General features: G+C 45.3%; 2 protein-coding genes across 2 annotated transcripts in view; one reads left to right on the top strand and one right to left on the bottom strand.

The window, feature by feature from the left end:
• The window catches only part of CTNNA1 (catenin alpha 1), a 120,663-nt gene that overhangs the window by 47,995 nt on the left and 54,418 nt on the right, over nucleotides 1-18,250 (bottom strand). The window contains exons 8-9 of the mRNA XM_083871997.1: nucleotides 1,748-1,828; nucleotides 822-974 (exon numbers count right to left, since the gene is read on the bottom strand). Coding sequence (XP_083728123.1) covers nucleotides 822-974; nucleotides 1,748-1,828 — 234 coding nt within the window. The remainder of the gene's footprint in view (nucleotides 1-821; nucleotides 975-1,747; nucleotides 1,829-18,250) is intronic.
• Nucleotides 9,844-11,454, top strand: LRRTM2 (leucine rich repeat transmembrane neuronal 2; the record flags this gene model as incomplete). Its single annotated transcript, XM_083871944.1, has 1 exon — nucleotides 9,844-11,454. A coding segment is annotated over one exon (1,611 nt), but the record flags the coding sequence as incomplete, so codon positions are not given.

Below are 18,250 nucleotides of genomic sequence, written 5' to 3'. Positions count from 1 at the left end.
GAGAGGATGAGAGAACCACCCCAGGCTGGGCCAGGGGAGGCTCAGGTTGGACATCAGCAGGAATTTCTCCATGGAAAGGGTGGTCAGGTGAGGTGCCCAGGGAGGTCTGGAGTCCCCATGGTTCCTGGAGGTGTCCAAGGAAGCCCTGGTGGTGGCACTCAGTGCTCTGAGCTGGTGACAAGGTGCGGATGGTGGACAGCTGGGACGATGGGCTGGGAGGGATTTTCCAACCTCAGTGATCCTGGGATTCCAGTTAAGATAGGTTTGTCCCAGCTAACCTGGTTTTCCCCCCAGTCAGAGCTCTGCTCTGCAGTTCCACCAGCTGTTTGGATTTTCCTTATAGAGGGGTAGCAGGGATCAGTTGTGTTGTCACTCCAGGTGTTCTGTTTGCTCTTTACACATACACAAGCAGCTCTTCATTCTGAAAACCTTCACACAAAAGGCCTGCTTATATTCAGTGGGATTTTACTGGAAAGAAAAACCCTCCAGGCTTCATAGCAATGGGTCAAACTGTCCAGCAAGACAATTGTGCCCTGGCCTCCCTTACTCCAAATGACCACTCCCAAGTAACAAAACGTTTATCATATACTCTGACAGTGTAATATCCACAACTACATGGGTTATTTAACAGGTCTTTTTGATAAGCTTACATTTTCAATTATTTAAATATTAAATCATGTTAAAATTCATTCAAATAAAATTTTAAAAGGAAATTTATTATGGAATTTGCTTTGTGCTTCAACAGAATTGAAAACCCTGTTTTTCCTAGTCTTGCCTTAATTTAACTAGCAACAATTAAATTTTAATTTGTACCATCTTACCTCAATCAATTTGTTGGCATGTTCACGGAAAACCTGGGCATATTCTTTAACTTCTTTTTCATTCCCATTCTTGGCAGCTTCAATCAATACTAAAAGAGGAACATTTGTTTCCAGAAAAGAGTCCGAAACATGGTCCATAACAGCTTTGCGGAGCTAAAATAAAAATAAAAGAATGAATTATTCTTCAGTAGTGTTCCACTGCTCCTTCCCTCTTACTTTACTAATACGTAAAGCTTAAACTACTTTTGTCATTGATCCTTTTTCCTTTGTGTGACCAAGGCTTTCCCTGCACTAAGTCTTGTCTACACACTTTTTGCTTCAATTTAAATTAAATCTCCTTAAAAAATGGATTAGTTTTAGAAGTGCAAGTCACTAGTTTGGCCACAAATATTGATTTAGCAGCTCATATTGGTTTTGTCTGAGTAAATTTGCTGCTTTCTCTCAGCTGATTAAACAACACACTGATTTAACTTTTTTAGTTTTCTGCTAGAATAAAAATATTTTTCAACAAACCTGATCCATATTCTCGCTTACTCGAAAATGGGAATATATTGCTTTAAAACAAAACAGACAAAAGCCTGATGCTACATAAACGTAATTCTCAATAAAATAGGTTGAGATGAACACCACCGGAATTATAAAATATCACTGATTATCTTCAAAGTCCATCAAGTGAAAGTTCTTTTTTGGGGGGGTTTGGTTGGGTTTTTTAATCTCTCTTGCCATGAGGATGATTAAGACTCCACCATCTGGATCACACAGTTAACAGGGAATTACATTCCCACCCCATGCTTCCCACTGGAAGCTTCTGGCTTTTAATTCACTGAAGACAGGCCAGCAAACCCACTGCCCATGAGAAACAAATCCCCAGCATGTAGCACTGCAATCACTTGCCTCAGCCAGCAGCACCTCTGACCATTCCTTACCTGCCTGCGCAGGTCTCTGGTCTTCTTGGTCATTTTATCAATGGCAGAGTTCAGGGCATCACTTCTTTCCTTGCGGCCAGCCTGAAAAACAGCAGACAAAGGGGTAAACAGGTATTCAGGGTCCCAAAGTTATTATTCAGCTCTCAGTTGTTATTTATTTCAAGCATATGGTAAGCTTCTTTTTCTATTTTTGAAGTGATTCTGCACACTGGCAGTAGAGTCTCCACCTCCCTGAAAAGGCAGTCACTGCTCCCTCCACACCCCACCTCAGGGATCAGACAGCACTGCCCCTGAGCAAGCAGTCAAAAGCCCAGAATCAAAAGTCAGCTCCTGATAAACCACTGGTTGGGTAAGAAATTCAACATTTCAAGTGAGTCTGCAGGCTCACCCATGGGGAGCTGCCAAGGTTTGATCCAGCACGTTTCACCTGAGCCCTGTTGTTACAGAGGCCAAAGGGCCAGGCAGCAAGGGCAGCTTCCCTTTTCCATCAGACACTGGGTCACAAATATCCTCATTCATATCAAATTAAGAGTCGGATATGACAGTGGTGGTGGTCTGGTTTTACTGGGAGTTTTTTCCTCTTTAATATAGCTTTTATTAGGGTTTCAAAACACACTTTATTCAACCACAATCCAATTTCTGAACTCCTAAGCCACAATCAATATAATTATCCAGTTGAGAAGAAAAAACCGTTTAGCAGTGCTGCAGTGAGGGTATGCCAGGTATCAATTCTCCAGGTGACAGGCTGGTGTGAAATATCTGGATGAACAGCCTTGAATCTAAAACATCAAGTCCACTCTACAGCAGAAATAAAAAATGCGGGGGAGGGAGTTAGGATGTTGTAATGTCATTATAATGTAATGAATTATTGAAGATTTGTCACCGCCATGATCAAGTTATTTGATTCTCATCACGAAAAGTAACTGAAAAGTGACTGGAGCTAAACCCAGGAGCTCGTTGAGACGCTGCCAAGCATTTGGCAGCCCCGGCACCAGCCCCCTTTTTGCTCTACATTCAAAAATCAAAGCTGAAGGCTCTAAATAAAGTGAAGATTAATGCACTGATTTACCCAACACTTTGCTGTTGCCCTGCTCAGGGGATATGTCAGACAAGAGTCCCTGAGCAATGCTGGTGGCAGCAGGCAGGGCTGGCACCTGTGGGACACAGGGGGACAGTGGCCCCAGAAGCTGCCACCAGGCACTGCCCCAGCCACAAGCTGCTCTGCCCCACACAACATGCAGTGGCAGCTGCTTTTCCTGCTGATTTTTCACCCCTGTTTATTTACCCATGGCAATGTGACCATTTTACTGAACCCACAGCAGCCTCCCCACACAGTGGGGTTTTTTTTACCAGGAATATGTTTGGATCTAAGATATATGCTCATCTATTATGCAGAAAGCCAAACATTCAGCTGTTTCAAGAAGTGCCATTTTACTTCTCCCCGAGTGCTCCCACATTACCATTTTAACAAGAAGCAGAAGCAGGGATTTGAGGCGAGGCCACCCATCCATTCCACTTTGCTGTCCCTGGCTTCACAGCCCACAATAGTCTTAGTGCACAGCACCAGATGCCTTTTGGATGAGAGGAAAACCAAGAGATGGCTTCCACTAATGGACCACTATGCAAAACACTCCAAAAAGCACATTACAGCCTGAGCAGCACTGATTTCTCATTGCTGATCCGTTCCTACGACACTATACCACGTCCTAGCACAGAAAGAGCTGTAGAATCTAGCCCCACTAGATTTTAGGAAGGCATCTCCAGTTTATTTCCACCTTGCTGGCATGCAGAAGTTTTAGCACAGAAACTTGTCAAAAGCATGACCAGAATTTACTTCAGAAGGCTGAAGGATAAAGCACCCTGCTAATTTAGGTCTGGTGATTTAGCACATGGAGTCATTAATTGGGATCCTTTGGTAAGGCTGAGTGGTGGCAGAGCAGGACAGACTCAGGACACCTCAGTGGCTATAGACACCCTGCTGCCACGGACATCTTAAACCACCACAGCCAATTCCAACCAAGGTCCTGGAGACAACAATGTTGGGTTTTGCCCAGCTGAAATTTCCTGACCTTTTTTTTCTCCTGCATAATAAACACTGTGTTTCCCTGCCCTAGAAACACTGTAGGGCCAACCAAGCCCCATCAGGACCTGATGGAACACATGAAGACCTGCACAGCCCGTGGCAGCACAAACCCTCCTGGGCACAGAAACACACTGAGGATCACTCCTGACCACAGCCCTGTCACTTTGTCCAGGCTCCCACACATCTCGAGAATTTTACCCACTGGTTCCACCCTACAGTTCAGAAGTGCTTTTTCAGCTGGGTCCTTCTCTCAAGTAATAAATCACGTTTTAAAGGCTCCAACTGCCAGTTTAGCTCTTCTGGGTAATTTGTTCCACTAACCAATTAGCCTGACCATTAAGAACTGGTCCTCATGTCTAGTGTGAACCTTCACTGAGGAGTCAGCTAATGACCCAGCAGCACAAGGCAGCCCAGCCAGCAGCTCCTACTATCCACGTGATTAGGAGGACTCACAAGAGTGAAGCCCAAATACTCAGATTCCTAATAGAATTTTTAGATATTCAGCACAAAACTCTGCTGAGGGAATCACAAACCCTGCAGCCAGTGAGCAGCTAATAGATTCAGTAGATTTAATAGCAACATGATGACCATGTCAATCATTCTGCAGTATCATATCCCAACTCTGACCGGTATCATGGATAATAAATTTAGCCATGGTGCAAATTTACTTTAAATTAAATCCAATCTTTATCAAAGAGGATAGAATTGATGTTAAAAATCGCTCGTTTCACCCACCCCTTTCATGTCTGCTCTTCCCCCACTATTGCTGCCCCGCTTACAGAGCGCCACAAACACTGCCTGTCATATCCCTGCAGTCCCAGCTTGCACCACCATCCCTAGCAGGGCTTGTTTTAATGCTCAAAGCAAAGAAAGTGGACTTGTACACAGGGAGGGGAACAGAATCACCATTTCTGTCACAAACCCTTCCTGCTGTAGGTTTGCCATCTGAATTCAGACAAGCAAAAAACAGACCCAAGCTTTTCCTATAGCTATCGGGGTTAAAATCTAATCCCAACTATCCAGAGGTACAGGAGCATGGTAGTGGTGGTGCATTCCACCAGGATGAGCAGAGCATGTGCACTAAATAGCTACTCAAAGATATGTTTTTGTAGCTGAATATCACAAACATCTGCTGTTAATCTTAAAGGTTCAGCATCATTTTGGGTTAAGCTGAGCCCACAGAGGTATTGAGGGAGACGGTGCCCCCTGCTCAGTGCCAGCTCACACCAACCCTGCGCAGAGCCCAGCAAGCCCCCTCCCCAAATCAGCACCCAGATGTGCCACTGCTTGACAGCCACCACTGTCCCACCTGCCACCCACCACACAATCACCAAGAAGGAGTCTTTTGCTTCAGGTGTCTGTGAATTGACTTCTGGGCTGTCAGTACAATAGGCAGCATGCTGGTTAATGATGGGGGCTGAATAAGACACAAGTGAGTGCTTGGCACACCTTCCTGTGGGCAGGCAGTGCTGTGTCACTGTGCCACCTCTGAGCTCTGCTCCCAGGGATAGGTCATCAGTGCTCAGGTGCATTTTGCCCCATGCTTGGTTTTGCCTTGCCACCCAGCATATTTCCATGTCTACAGAGACACAACCCTCCATCACTGTGACAGCAGGGCTGCCAACAAATTCCAGACAGAACAGGGCTGATTCAGGGCCAGACAGTGTGAGCACTGATGCATGACCACATGAATTCCAGCAATGTTTTCACATCCAAGGTCTGCCAGTGGAGGAAGTAGGACTGTGCCCTGGTTTGCTGTAGGAAGGAGTCTCCCACAGCCAGCCCACAGCTCAGGAGACCAAATGGGCTGCATGGCATTGTCCAGGGTTCAGCGAGAACCTGAGTGACAATAAAGCTGCCTGCACTGTCCCCCTGCTCAGCTGGCCATGCCACAGCACTGCCACCCTGACATCCTTCCCCACATCCAGGCTGCACCATGGAGAGGGGAAGGGTGGCTCCTGCACTGACGCTGGTACAAGCAGGATTACAATGTGCAACCAGTGCCAGGTGCAGAGAGCTGTCGGACAGGGAGGTGACAGCCACCACGCTATGCCACCACACATGCCATTTGCTCCCATGAAGACAAGGACACCCAACATTCAGTGCCCATCTCTCCCACTGCCGTCCCCCAAAGGACTCTGCAGCTGGCCTGAACCCCTAGGCACATCTCTGCTGCTGGGTTACCTCTGACACGGCTTTGTCCCGTGTGCCCCCTCCCAGGGCTCAGTGCTTCCACAGCAGTGAGTCCAAGTGACAGAGTGTTCATGGTGCCACACCACGCATCCCTATTCAACTCCTGCCTCACAGCCCTGTGACACTGCACAAACACAACCTTCTGGCCAAAAAGCAGCAAATCCTCCAGTGGTCCCCAAGGTGCTAACACCCAGTAACAATTCCCACTGCCCTTCCTGCAGGCAGAGGGGTGAGCTGGCTGTGGTGCAGTGCCACACACAGAGCTGCAAGTCCCGGCTGCTGCAGTCTCACCTGCAGCTCCAGGGCTTGCATCCTCCAGGCGCCCAGCACAGCAAAGTCATGCAGCCCCCACATCTCCATCCAGTAAAATTAGCTTGCATGTTGTTCTTAATACACTAGGAAGGCTTCCACAAGATGTCAGCCTAACTAAATGACAACGCTCGCCTCAGGGTGCAATTCTACTTTCCCAGCACATGGGTTTTGCAGGAAAACCAGTTGCGGTGCTGCTCCAGGAGTGGGGTAGGTGAGAAATCCCCAAAAGGGTTATCTGGTCCTAGCAAGCTTATTCCTGCCAATTTGCCTGTCCATGCTGCATGTGAGGGTTCAGGCTGCCATAAAGCTCCCGCTGTGGCAGAAGTGCCCAGGTATGTTTTTTTATGCTGAGCAATGAGTTTTCAGGCTGAGAAGAAACGTGTCTGCATGAGCTTTCTGGGAGTTTATTCCCAGCCTGTTGCGCCTTGACACCCCAGGCAGCTCCCAAGGAACAATGTGAATGTTACTGCAGTGTTCCAGACTTCGGAGACTGAGATGCACACTTGTGGTAATAACTGTTATTTCACAGCAAGTGCACATAAAAACATGTTTTGCTAAGAAAAGCACCCATAAAGTTTGCGTTAACAGTTTCTTAAACAGGAAACTCACTGGCAAAGTGCTAAATAGCCCTTGTTTGGTTAAGGGCCAAAGAATGGAGAGCTTCAGAAAACGAGCAACTCACCATGTTTGAACATTAACTCTTAACTCTGTGCCAAATTACACAATCTTAACGTGGAAGGAACCTACCAGCAGATATTGATGCAAAAAAGCAAAACATTTCCAACAGTACCTAATTTCAGTCTCCTGGTAAGAGGGAAAGAGGAAGCATGGGGAGGTCTAACAGTTGACCTCAAATTATATGCTTTGGAATGCTGTTGTTAAATGTTATGGTAACATATTGAAACATTATTAGAACTCAGAGCAACACCTGGGATCAGGGTGTTGCACAGAGCTGCTCCAAGAACCCTCTGCAGGTGCTGCAGAGCCACAGTTCCATCGGACAGCTGGAGCTGGGCCTGAGCTTTGTACACTGAACAGTAAACAAGAAGAATCTCTTTAAATAGGTTTATGTAACTTCTTTGTATGTATTTCTTTCATACTGGAGCAAACGTGAAAACATTTACTATGGCAGAGCAATTAAGAAATTTATCTAACATTTCCTAATTTGCTTAATTGTTAAAGACAGTTACTCTCCTGACAGGTAGAGTTTATTTGTTTGGCTTTAGCTTCTTTGAGGTTTTTGAGATTTCATTCTTGTGTGTCCACCTTCTCCATCCCTTTACTTTCCATTTGGTGCTCCCCTTGAGTCTGCCCATCCCAGAAAGGAAACACCAGAGGCAGTGTCACTATTCCACCAGGACAGCCAAAGGAGAAGCAGGCAGAGAACAGCAGGTCTTGGTGTAAGCAAGGACCTCCAAGGAACCAAAGCAAGGAGCCAATATTTAATAACAAAGGTAAATGGCCATTTAATTTTAAACCCTTCTTTTGACACAATTCATCTTGCTCCATCATCATGGGAAATTTGTTATTCTTGTCTCATTCCAGATCTTGGAGGTCGGAGGTGATACCTTGCTGCTACACAACAAACATTTTCAAGTGCCTCCTCCACATTATTGCTTTATATCTCAAGGTGAAAATAAAAAAAAAGAAAGCTTATCCAAGTTGCCTAGAGCCAGAAATCAGCATCCCCCTGCTGCACTCACATTGAGCTATGACCAGAGCACTATCTCCAAAGGCTTTACCCGCACATGCATCCTAAAAATATATAAAAATGTCAATCAAACCTGGTCATTTACCTTTCAGTACCAGCTGTTCCAGATGAGAGGCTGCTCTGAATAATGAGGGAATGAACCTTTAAAGTAAGCAAACAGCCCTAAGAGCCCACTGTCCTCCTCCTGACTGTGTATGCACACTCCGGCCAAAGCCTGGCAGGGCTGGAGAGCACACACAGCTCTGCAGCCCTAAACCCACGGGATAACTGCTACACACCCACCCTGCAGCCAGGGGCTCCTGGAGGTGGTGTCCCCCCCCCCTCTCTGAGGGGACACACAGCAGCAGGACATTTGTGGGTGACCACAAGGAAGCCCTTGCACCTGTCCGAGCCCCAGCTGGAAATGCCAATCTCACCATTTCCTCCCTGCACACCAGTGCCCAGGAAAAAGCAAGTAAAAAAGCCACCCTTTGGGAGGAGAAAATAGATTTCCTAGTTTCATAACCACACACTGTCAAGCTGGATTCCAATTAAATTTTTCCTGTGCCCTAACGCAAGCTTTGCTTTTTCCAGAAATTTCTCCTGGCTTGAAGCGCTCACTGCTGTGCCCTGCTCTGGGGCTGTACTTCCTGACACTCCAGCTCTGCTCTCTGCACTCCTGCAGGGACCACAGTCGCGCACAGCTGTCACACGGAGCTCTGAGTTGCCCAATCCCTCTCACCTCCATGAAAGCCGGTGCTGACCAGCATCCTCTATTCAAACTGCGCATTTTGCATCTAAAAGTTCCTTTCATGCAGGGAGATTTAGCAGAAAAGTGGGAGCAGTCAGCACTCAAGCACTTCCACCCGTGGCTCTGCGCTGCTTTTAACCCCAGCTGAGCAAAGCCAGTGCAGATGTGGGGGGAGCAGAGCGCTGCAAGTCCCTCCTGCTCCTGCCGCGGGGACGAAGGACTCCTGTCGCTGGATTTTTCCCCCTCTATCAGTGGTCTTTAACGCGATCACAGCACGCAGCACAATGCTTTAAAACAGCAAAGCTTCTGGAAAACCCAAACAAAAGGAACGTCACCGGGTGACGTCAGCCTATATAGAGCCCTGTGTGGTCGCAGCGCATAAGCAAATCCATTCTTGTACCGCTTCCCTGAAAAGCTTTTCAGTAAATGCACTCATGCTACTACAGGAGCTTCTCTCAGCAATAAGCCACCCATCTGCCATCAACAAGTTAGGACTAAAGGAAGCCACAGCTGCGGAAAAGGAAAACGTGAGCTTCAATTAACCAGCTGAGCAGCCACAGAGGACAAAAACTTGTATTAAGATTTAAAAATTGCAGACCTGTCAGAGGAGATCAAGGCAGCAATTTCAAAAGGAATATTCCAAGAGAGCATCGTGGATTTTGCACTAATATCAAAGGACACTAAACCCAGGCAATTATTCAAGGCTGTCTTACATTAGAGCCTTTCACAGACTTACAGCGTTGAGTCTCAAACTACGACTGAATGCACCCTCCAATGTACTCAAAAGAATGGGTAAGTTCCTGCATTTCTCTGTTCCTTGTATAATGAATGATGGCTCTGCTCTAAAGGAGCAGTTAAGATGCTAAAGCTGATTGCTCTGCACTGAACCTTAAGAAAAAAAATGTTTTCTGATAGTGCCACTGTAACCCTTCGTAATCGAGATAAAGCCTCCTCCTAAGTGTAATGTCCAAGTATTCGGTTTGTCGTAGTAAGTTGTTTCTTGCATTTAGAATTAGCTTGTTGGAAATGCATGGCAATGTTATCTGCAGTGAAATCTTCCACCGTGATGTTCCAAGTGTACTGATAAGGCTATCCTATCTTGTTGTTTTCCTAAATTATATTCTGCAGGCTTACATTTCAAGTGGCCATTAGGGGCTCGTATGCTGGCAGCACTATATGCAATGAGTATGGTTTTAAAAATGCTGCCTGCCTTGGGCATGGCTTGTCCACCAAAATGTCGCTGTGAGAAGCTGCTCTTTTACTGTGACTCTCAGGGGTTTCACTCAGTGCCAAACACCACTGAAAAGGGCTCGCTAGGTTTGTCACTGAGGCACAATTATATTTCTGAACTTGAAAGGGATCAATTTGCAAGCTTCAGTCAACTTACTTGGCTTCACTTAGATCATAATCAAATTGCAACAGTCAGAGAAGATTCTTTTCAAGGACTGTATAAACTTAAGGAATTAGTCTTAAGTTCCAACAAAATCTTTCATTTGCCAAACACAACTTTTAGCCAGCTGCTTAACCTGCAGAATTTGGACCTCTCTTTTAATCAGTTATCCTCTCTGCACCCCGAGCTCTTCTACGGCCTTCGCAAGCTACAGACCTTGCACTTGCGATCCAACTCCCTGCGGACCATCCCAGTCCGCCTGTTCTGGGACTGTCGTAGCCTGGAATTCCTGGATTTGAGCACAAACCGCTTGCGAAGTTTGGCTCGCAATGGATTTGCAGGATTAATCAAGCTGAGGGAGCTTCACCTAGAGCACAACCAGCTGACAAAGATTAATTTTGCTCACTTCCTCCGGCTGAGCAGCCTGCACACGCTCTTCTTGCAGTGGAACAAAATTAGCAACTTGACATGTGGGATGGAGTGGACCTGGGGCACCTTAGCAAAGCTTGATTTGACTGGAAACGAAATCAAAGCCATTGACCTCACCGTCTTTGAAACTATGCCTAACCTTAAAACCCTCCTCCTGGATAACAACAAGCTCACCACTCTGGATTCCAAGATCCTGAGCTCGCTGACATCCCTCACCACCGTGGGCCTCTCTGGCAATCTGTGGGAATGCAGCCCAAAGATCTGCGCCTTGGCCACATGGTTGAGCGGCTTCCAAGGTCGGTGGGAGCACTCCATCCTCTGCCACAGCCCCGACCACACCCAGGGAGAGGATATTCTGGATGCAGTGTATGGTTTTCAGCTTTGCTGGAATTTATCAACTGTGGTTACCCCCATGGCTACAACATCGTACACAGCTCCAACTACCGAGTACACAAAAAGAATAAGCTCTTCTCATTTCCATGTGGGAGACAAAGAGATTCCAACTACGGCAGGCATGGTCGTTACCACCGAAGAACAGTTCCCTGAGCCAAACAATGCCATCTTCACTCAGAGGGTAATTACAGGAACAATGGCTTTATTGTTTTCTTTCTTTTTTATCATTTTTATAGTGTTCATCTCCAGGAAGTGCTGCCCTCCTACACTAAGAAGAATTAGGCAGTGCTCAATGATTCAAAACCACAGGCAGCTCCGATCCCAAACTCGGCTGCATATGGCCAATATGTCAGACCAAGGACCCTATAACGAGTACGAACCCACCCACGAAGGACCCTTCATCATCATCAATGGCTACGGACAGTGCAAGTGCCAGCAGCTGCCCTATAAAGAATGTGAAGTATAATACCTACAGCCCATCACAAAGTAAATCAGATAAGTAACCCCTAAAATTGTAGGGACCTACATCAGATTCTAATTTTTACAAATGTTGACATAAAGCCTAATTTTCCAAGCTACTTAATGGAAACATTGTTTATGGAGTGGTGCAGTATTTTTAAGTTTTTTAAAAAATAAAACCATAATATTTTCAGTGTTAAAGAAGCAATGATTGCATTAAACTTGCACTCCTAATGTTTAAACGCCTAAAGAGATGCTCACCTCAAACTATGTAAAATGTTTCATGTTATGTAATTATATGACTGTGTGTAAACGTTTATACCCGAGTCTCCATATTCTACTTTTACTACTGCAAACAGTCCGAGTGGAAGGATACTGGATATCTGTGCAGGGATCTGTTTGTTCCACTGCAGCTGGAGGACCCCAAACACTGCAGCTGGCTCTGGGCACTTTAAGGGCAGCCAGGGAGGAAGATTTTCGTCCTCTGAGCATTTCACTCCAGTAAGGGAAAGGAGGGAAAACAAAAGAGAAAAATGAAAAATAGCAACAAGGGTTCTGGTGGGAATTTCAGTGCATTTGGGGAATACACTTTTGCTCTGTGCATGTTCATGGCTCAGCTTGCTGAAAGGGACAGCAGGCATAGGAAGAAGCAGTTCACCTGGGCACACACACATGGACACACAGCCCCAGGCAGGATGGACACACACATGTGCACACACACAGCCCTGGGCGGGATGGGCACACACAGAGTCCTGGGCAAGATGGGCACACAGCCCCAGGCAGGATGGGAACACATACCCCCTCAGGAGCAGGACGGACACACAGCCCCAGGCAGAATGGGCACACACTACACACACACACACAGAGGAGCAAGATGGCCTCACAGCCTCAGGCAGGATGGGAACACATACCCCCAGGAGGAGGATAGGCACACAGCCCTAGGCAGGATAGGCACACCCACTCAGGAGCAGGATGGACACACACCCATCCAGGAGGAGGGCAGCCCTCCGTGTGTCCCCAAATTGGCAGTGCAGCTTCTTTAGGGAGGCTCAGCACGCCAGGATCAATTGGAAATATTAAGTACATTCAGTCCTCCGCTCCCTGGTTTCACTTGATGATGCTTTACATGAATTCAGGCTAATTACTTAATGACGATGAACAAACAGCATTTCAACACCTTTTCATGTGTAAATACCCTTAATGCAAGGTTCTCTTAATTAAAAGCAAATATCAACAGCGAGGTTAAGGAGAAGAGGGAAGGAAGAAAGGAAGGAAGGAAGGAAGAAGCCTCTCTTTGTCCCCCTGCTGCCCCCCCAGCTGAGGCTTCCTCTTGCTGGGAAGCTATTTTCATGCACTAACTCCACTGGTTTCTCTGGAGACAGAATTAGCCCCTGTAATATAAGCTCTCACTTGTCCTCCTCTTCCAGAATTCAAGATAAAAAAAGACCCCTTCTGATAAGTTAGGAGAATATGATTAGTTTATAGAATAGTTCACTGAAAAATGTTTCATTTCTTACTCAGTATGGGACAGAATCTAAACTAGTACAACTTTTTAAAAAATCATATATAAATATATACACACACACCTCATTCTAAGGGGTAATTTGGTTTCTTTAGCCAGAAGTACCATATTGCTATTTATACTGTATTATGGAATTATATGTAAATATTTGCAGATCTATGCAGTGATGGTGGTACTCAGATGCCACAAGGGTGGGGGGTGGGGGGGGTCTGCAAAGGATTACATTATTTTTAAGTCAACTGCTCAAATATTGCAAACATTCTAACCAAAGCTAAAAGATTCAGAGGGATGGAGAATTATTTTATATATATATATATATATATATATACATGTATGTATAACTAAAAAATGTGTTGTGTCCAATGCTGCAGTGTTAAACAATTACCAGCACACCCCAATGAAGAAACAAAATTCCTCACAGTGTTACCATATCTTGACCAAATCCATAATTACAGTATGCTAATTGTGATGTACTAAACTATTCTGCAAACTTTTTAAACAGAAAAACCACTGCATAGAAATCTGTTTGCTATTTCACTCTGCTTTTCTCTCTGTATTACCACTTAGTGAGGTATTTAGGGTGCAATTATACAACAGTTTGATGTCTTCTTGTGAGATGAATCTGTCCAAGGCAATTATAGCAAGATAAGTAAGTTCTGTTAAGATTTTACATAAAGGTTTTTCAATTGCTGGTTTTGAAGATATTAATTTGCATCATTTTACTTTTACATACAGTGCCATGCCCTTATTATAAAACCAATATTTTGTTTACTTTCCTTGACTCTGTACTTTAATGAAGAGATCCAGTGAAGCCTAATGGATTGCCATGGAGATATCTTTGAACTCTTGTTACTGTTAATACTGAGTCCATTTACACCTGTTCTGGGAAATTAATTACTGCTTTTAACTGACTACAAAAAATCCTGCGGGGTAGGTGGACAAAGAGCAGATATTCTAGATGATTAAATCCCACATGAGGCAGAAGGCCAGAGCTAAGCTGAGAAATACAAACCCATATTGGTCCCCAGGGGCATTTAGCTGACTGCAGGAAGATTTGCTTTGCTCCTTCCCATAACTAGGTGCTCACAGCTTTCTTGAGGGCCAGGATGCTCCTCTAGGAGCAGGTGAGTGGGCATCACTGTCCCTGTCTGTGCACCTCCCTCACCCTGCACTTGCTGGCACAGGTCAGCTCTAGGAGCCTGGGGAGAAGGCACCTGGGGATGACTTCCTCCTGCAGCTGCAGGGTACCAGCACAGACAAAGTTATCACTGAGCTCGTTAATTATCCTGGCAGCCAAATAATCTGGCTGCCCTGCCATCCCCCATCAGATGCCACCACGGAACTCTGATGTCTCAGCTGCATTTGCAGGACGCAATTCACCCAGTCTTGCAGGCCCTGGAGAAACCCTGGCTGTCAGACAGTTCAAGGGGTACCATCTCAGTCTTCCACATGGGAACAAGAAGTGGCTGCTTGATGAGGAGCTGAGGTTCCTTCAGAGGAGGTGCTTTCCCAACACCCCAGCTTGGCCCCACTCCATCTTTATGAGCTTTTAATTCCACCCAAGAAGAGCAAAGACAAATGCTCCAGCAATGCTGGATTTAACCCTGTTCTCCATCCCTGCCACTCACAACAATTTTCTGAGCATTAAAGCACTGTTCCAGTGCCTCTCCAAGCAAACCCACCCAGGCACCCAAGTTCTCCCTCCTACCAGCACTCCCAGTTTCCACTAATCCTGCAGTGCTTGGCTTGCAGATAGCAGAGCAGAAGGCCAGCAGGCACAGCCCAGCACTGTTCCTGTTCCCTCTCTGTACTCCATAACAACCCACAGCCAATCTCCCAAAATCCATGGTTTACGTCTGCTGTTTCCAAACCCATTTGTTGCCAGGTTCCAGGCATAAACAAAGCAATTCAGCAAACATTACATTTAGAGTAACAGATATCATAAAACTCGCAGAATGTCAAACAGTAGCAGTGAAGTCAACTTGAATTCCCTGCGGAGGGACAGCGAGCACCAGGCAGAGTCATCGCTCTGCACAAGGACATGGCCAAAGGCTGTTAATATTTTTTTTTTTAAACTTACTGTCTTCCATTCACAATTGCTTGTGACTCTTCCAGGCAAGGAGGGGATTGGAATAATTGTGCTACTCAGCAAGCAGTCCCTGATTTATTTTGTTGATGGAACAAGAACCACAATGATTTGGTTTAAATTAATCATATTTCAGCACTGGCTGATTACAGGAGCTCGTTAACCTGCCTCTCCAAATACCATCTCTGCTGCACAGCCTTGATTTGTACAGCTCCTACATTGCTTTCAGGTGCTTCAACACCTCCAGGCACAATCTCAGAGGTCTTTGGATTGTTCAGAAACAGAATTTCTTGCATCACTCTTGAGGTTCTCATCCCATCCAAAGATCTCCTCCAGACTCACTGATCTCCAGGCAGCTTCCCCTGCTCCCCATCCTCGTGTCAGTGAAATGCAAACCCGGCAGCACAAGTTCAGGTTTTGAGTCATTCTCCTGGAACAGGCTTAATTAATGCTCCCAGTTAGTCTCTCTGCATTAGATCAGTGTTTAAATGCACACAAGTAAAAATTACTTGATGAAGGGTGAAATGAGTGAGTGTTCAGTCTCCAACTGAAGTGTTCCTCTGCACTGAGCTCCCACTCCCTATCAGATGGAAACATAATGAATGCTGCTCCATCGGTGTTTGGTTTTGTTTGCTTCTCCCCCAAGCAGAAATGATCCGATTTTTCAGTGATCAGCCACGTGCAAATCTGAGCATCTGAGCTTCTGTCTCATTACTCCCTTACAAGACAGGGGCCTATTGCTACCTTGTAAAATCAGAAACATCCTGCGGCTTTAAACCAGAAATCTGCACTACATACTTATTTTTAATGTGTCTAAGATAATTTCTGTACTACTTTAATGGAAATAAAGTTGATTTAATTTTGTGATCTGTGTAGCTATCAAAATCCATCTGTTCAGACCTATGAAACTTACCCAGGAGCTGAATTTCATTTTTCTTATGAAGTTTTCCATAAAAATTAAACAAGTTCAGAGGGGGATACAGTATTTCTCCTCCCTCACAAAGAGGAACAACCAAGGAAACAACAGAAACCAAAGGCAGCAGCTCCTCCCTCCCCACACCTTCCTCCACTGCAAATGTCCCAGATGCTAAAATTGGTGCTGGGCTTTGCTTTTTAAGGCACCACGTTAGCAGGATGCTTAGAGATAATTTCAGAATCAGCTGGAAATTCAGCTTTTCACATCTAGTGTAAAAATCTTCTGACAGGCATCTAGGGAAAGGTTCCAGAAGCTTGGAGGGGTATAATCAGGCCTCAGATGGGGTGAAACACTGCGGTACACTACTGTGTAAACAGGTTGTACACCACTGTGTAAGCACCAAGAAGCTATGCCTGCCATCTCCCAACCACTCCTTTGTAAAAAGCCAAACAAAACCAACCCCATTTTTCTTTTTACTAATGAAAACACTACTAAGTGAACTATTCTACCAGCTTAGCAACCCAAGATTACAGAGAGTCCTAGAAGTGTTGTGTTTAAATTATGTTTTAAGAGCCAACTTCTGGTGGGAGGGGGTGTGAGTAATGGAGTAAAACAAATGCAGTGTACAGAAGCATTTTGTTATTAAAATTGTGTATACTGTAAAACTGAATTTGCCTCTTTCTTCCTCCCTTTTCAAGCAGAGGTGTCAAAAGCTCACTCTTTTGTGGTATGTTAAAAGCAGTCTGCACCCATTGTCCCAAGCAGGAGAGTCAAGTTTGGGCCATTTGCCAGAGTCATAGCAAACCCAGCCCTTTCTGTTGTACCACACTGAGCAAACCTGTTGTACTACAGTGAGAAGGGCTGCACAGGTTCTGCCCAAAACAGGTGTCTCCTGACTAACAAAAACTGAATGAGCAGATGGGAGTGAAAACCAAACCAAAGCTGAACTCCTGGCTCTTGAATAGCTGGATCAGGATCAGCACAGGCCTGGCCCAGCCTGGCTCTGCCCCTGGGTGTTCCCTGGGTCCCCAGGTACACCTCCACAGCCACGTGGGTCACTGTGCTAGCCAGGAGCTGGCATTTCCAGCAGGAATGCCCCACCAACAGTGTGGCAAGGACAAACAACCTGTGAAGTTCAGAGGTGTCCCACACGCGAGACATCCCAGCAGTTCTGAGTCACAGCCCTCCAGGAAGGGTCCCAAAAACATCCCTGGCACAAGAATTGTTCTTTACATGAGCTCCCACAGCCAACACAGCATTCAGAGCCACTGTGCCTCAGTATCATGGGAAGGATTTCTGGGTTTGAGAAGTGACGGGTTCACAGACATAGCCTAAGAGCTGTGATAGAGAACTGAACAAAAGAACAAGTTTCAGGATGTTCCAAGATGATTACATGCACTGAACCGCCAGCTAAAATCATTTTAGTAACTAAGCCATAGCTGTATTTACTGTTTTATCAAAAAGTTTGGCTGGAACAAGTTCTCAAGGGTTTTAAATGTTAGTTGGCAAACTGCCTCTCAAATCCTTCTAATACTTCAAAGCAGCACATGATATATCTATTTTCTTAAACTCTGAGAGACTAACTTTACAACCAAAATCATTTCTCAACTACAAATCCAGTTGTTCTCACAAGTATAGGTAAAACACCTTAGAGCAAAACCAGTATTCTGAATACATTATGCAAAACCTTTAAGTCCAATTAGGAACAAGAATATGTCAACATCACTAGCAACTTACTTTTTAAATGTAGGCTCTGTTAAGACAACTGCAAAAAAATGAGATGCAAGAATTTGACTGGAGAGGATTGCACAAATGAAGTGAAAACTGCAGCACTGGGAAACCATGGCTCCCTCCTCCAGTCAATGTCCAGGCTAAGGGACAGGATTCAGTGAGAGTGGTCACTCATCACTAAAACCTGATATCAGTATCTTCTGTAATCTCCTAAGGAAAAGCTTTAAAAAAATCACTGTTACCTAAACAACAATTCCATTACCACAAAGATTTTAGGAAATTTTATTATAATGAGTTAAAGTTCTATTTGCCATATTTGACATGGGATTCATGTGCTCTGGGTCTTATTTTGGAAGAAATTTTTTCACAATGAGGGTGGTGAAGCCCTGCAACAGGTTACCCAGAGAGGTAGTGGATGCCCCTTCCCTGGAAACATTCCAGGCCAAGTTGGATGTGGCTTTGGGTGACTTGATCTGCTGTTTCTACTCATTGCAAGGGGCTGGACTAGAGTACTTTTAAAGGTCCCACCCAAACCATTCTGCAATTCT

Source organism: Zosterops lateralis, assembly GCF_965231275.1.
Source record: "Zosterops lateralis genome assembly, chromosome: 14".
Lineage (NCBI taxonomy): Eukaryota > Metazoa > Chordata > Aves > Passeriformes > Zosteropidae > Zosterops > Zosterops lateralis.
Note: the sequence above shows the minus strand (reverse complement) of the source record. Positions and strands in the feature narration are given on the sequence as shown.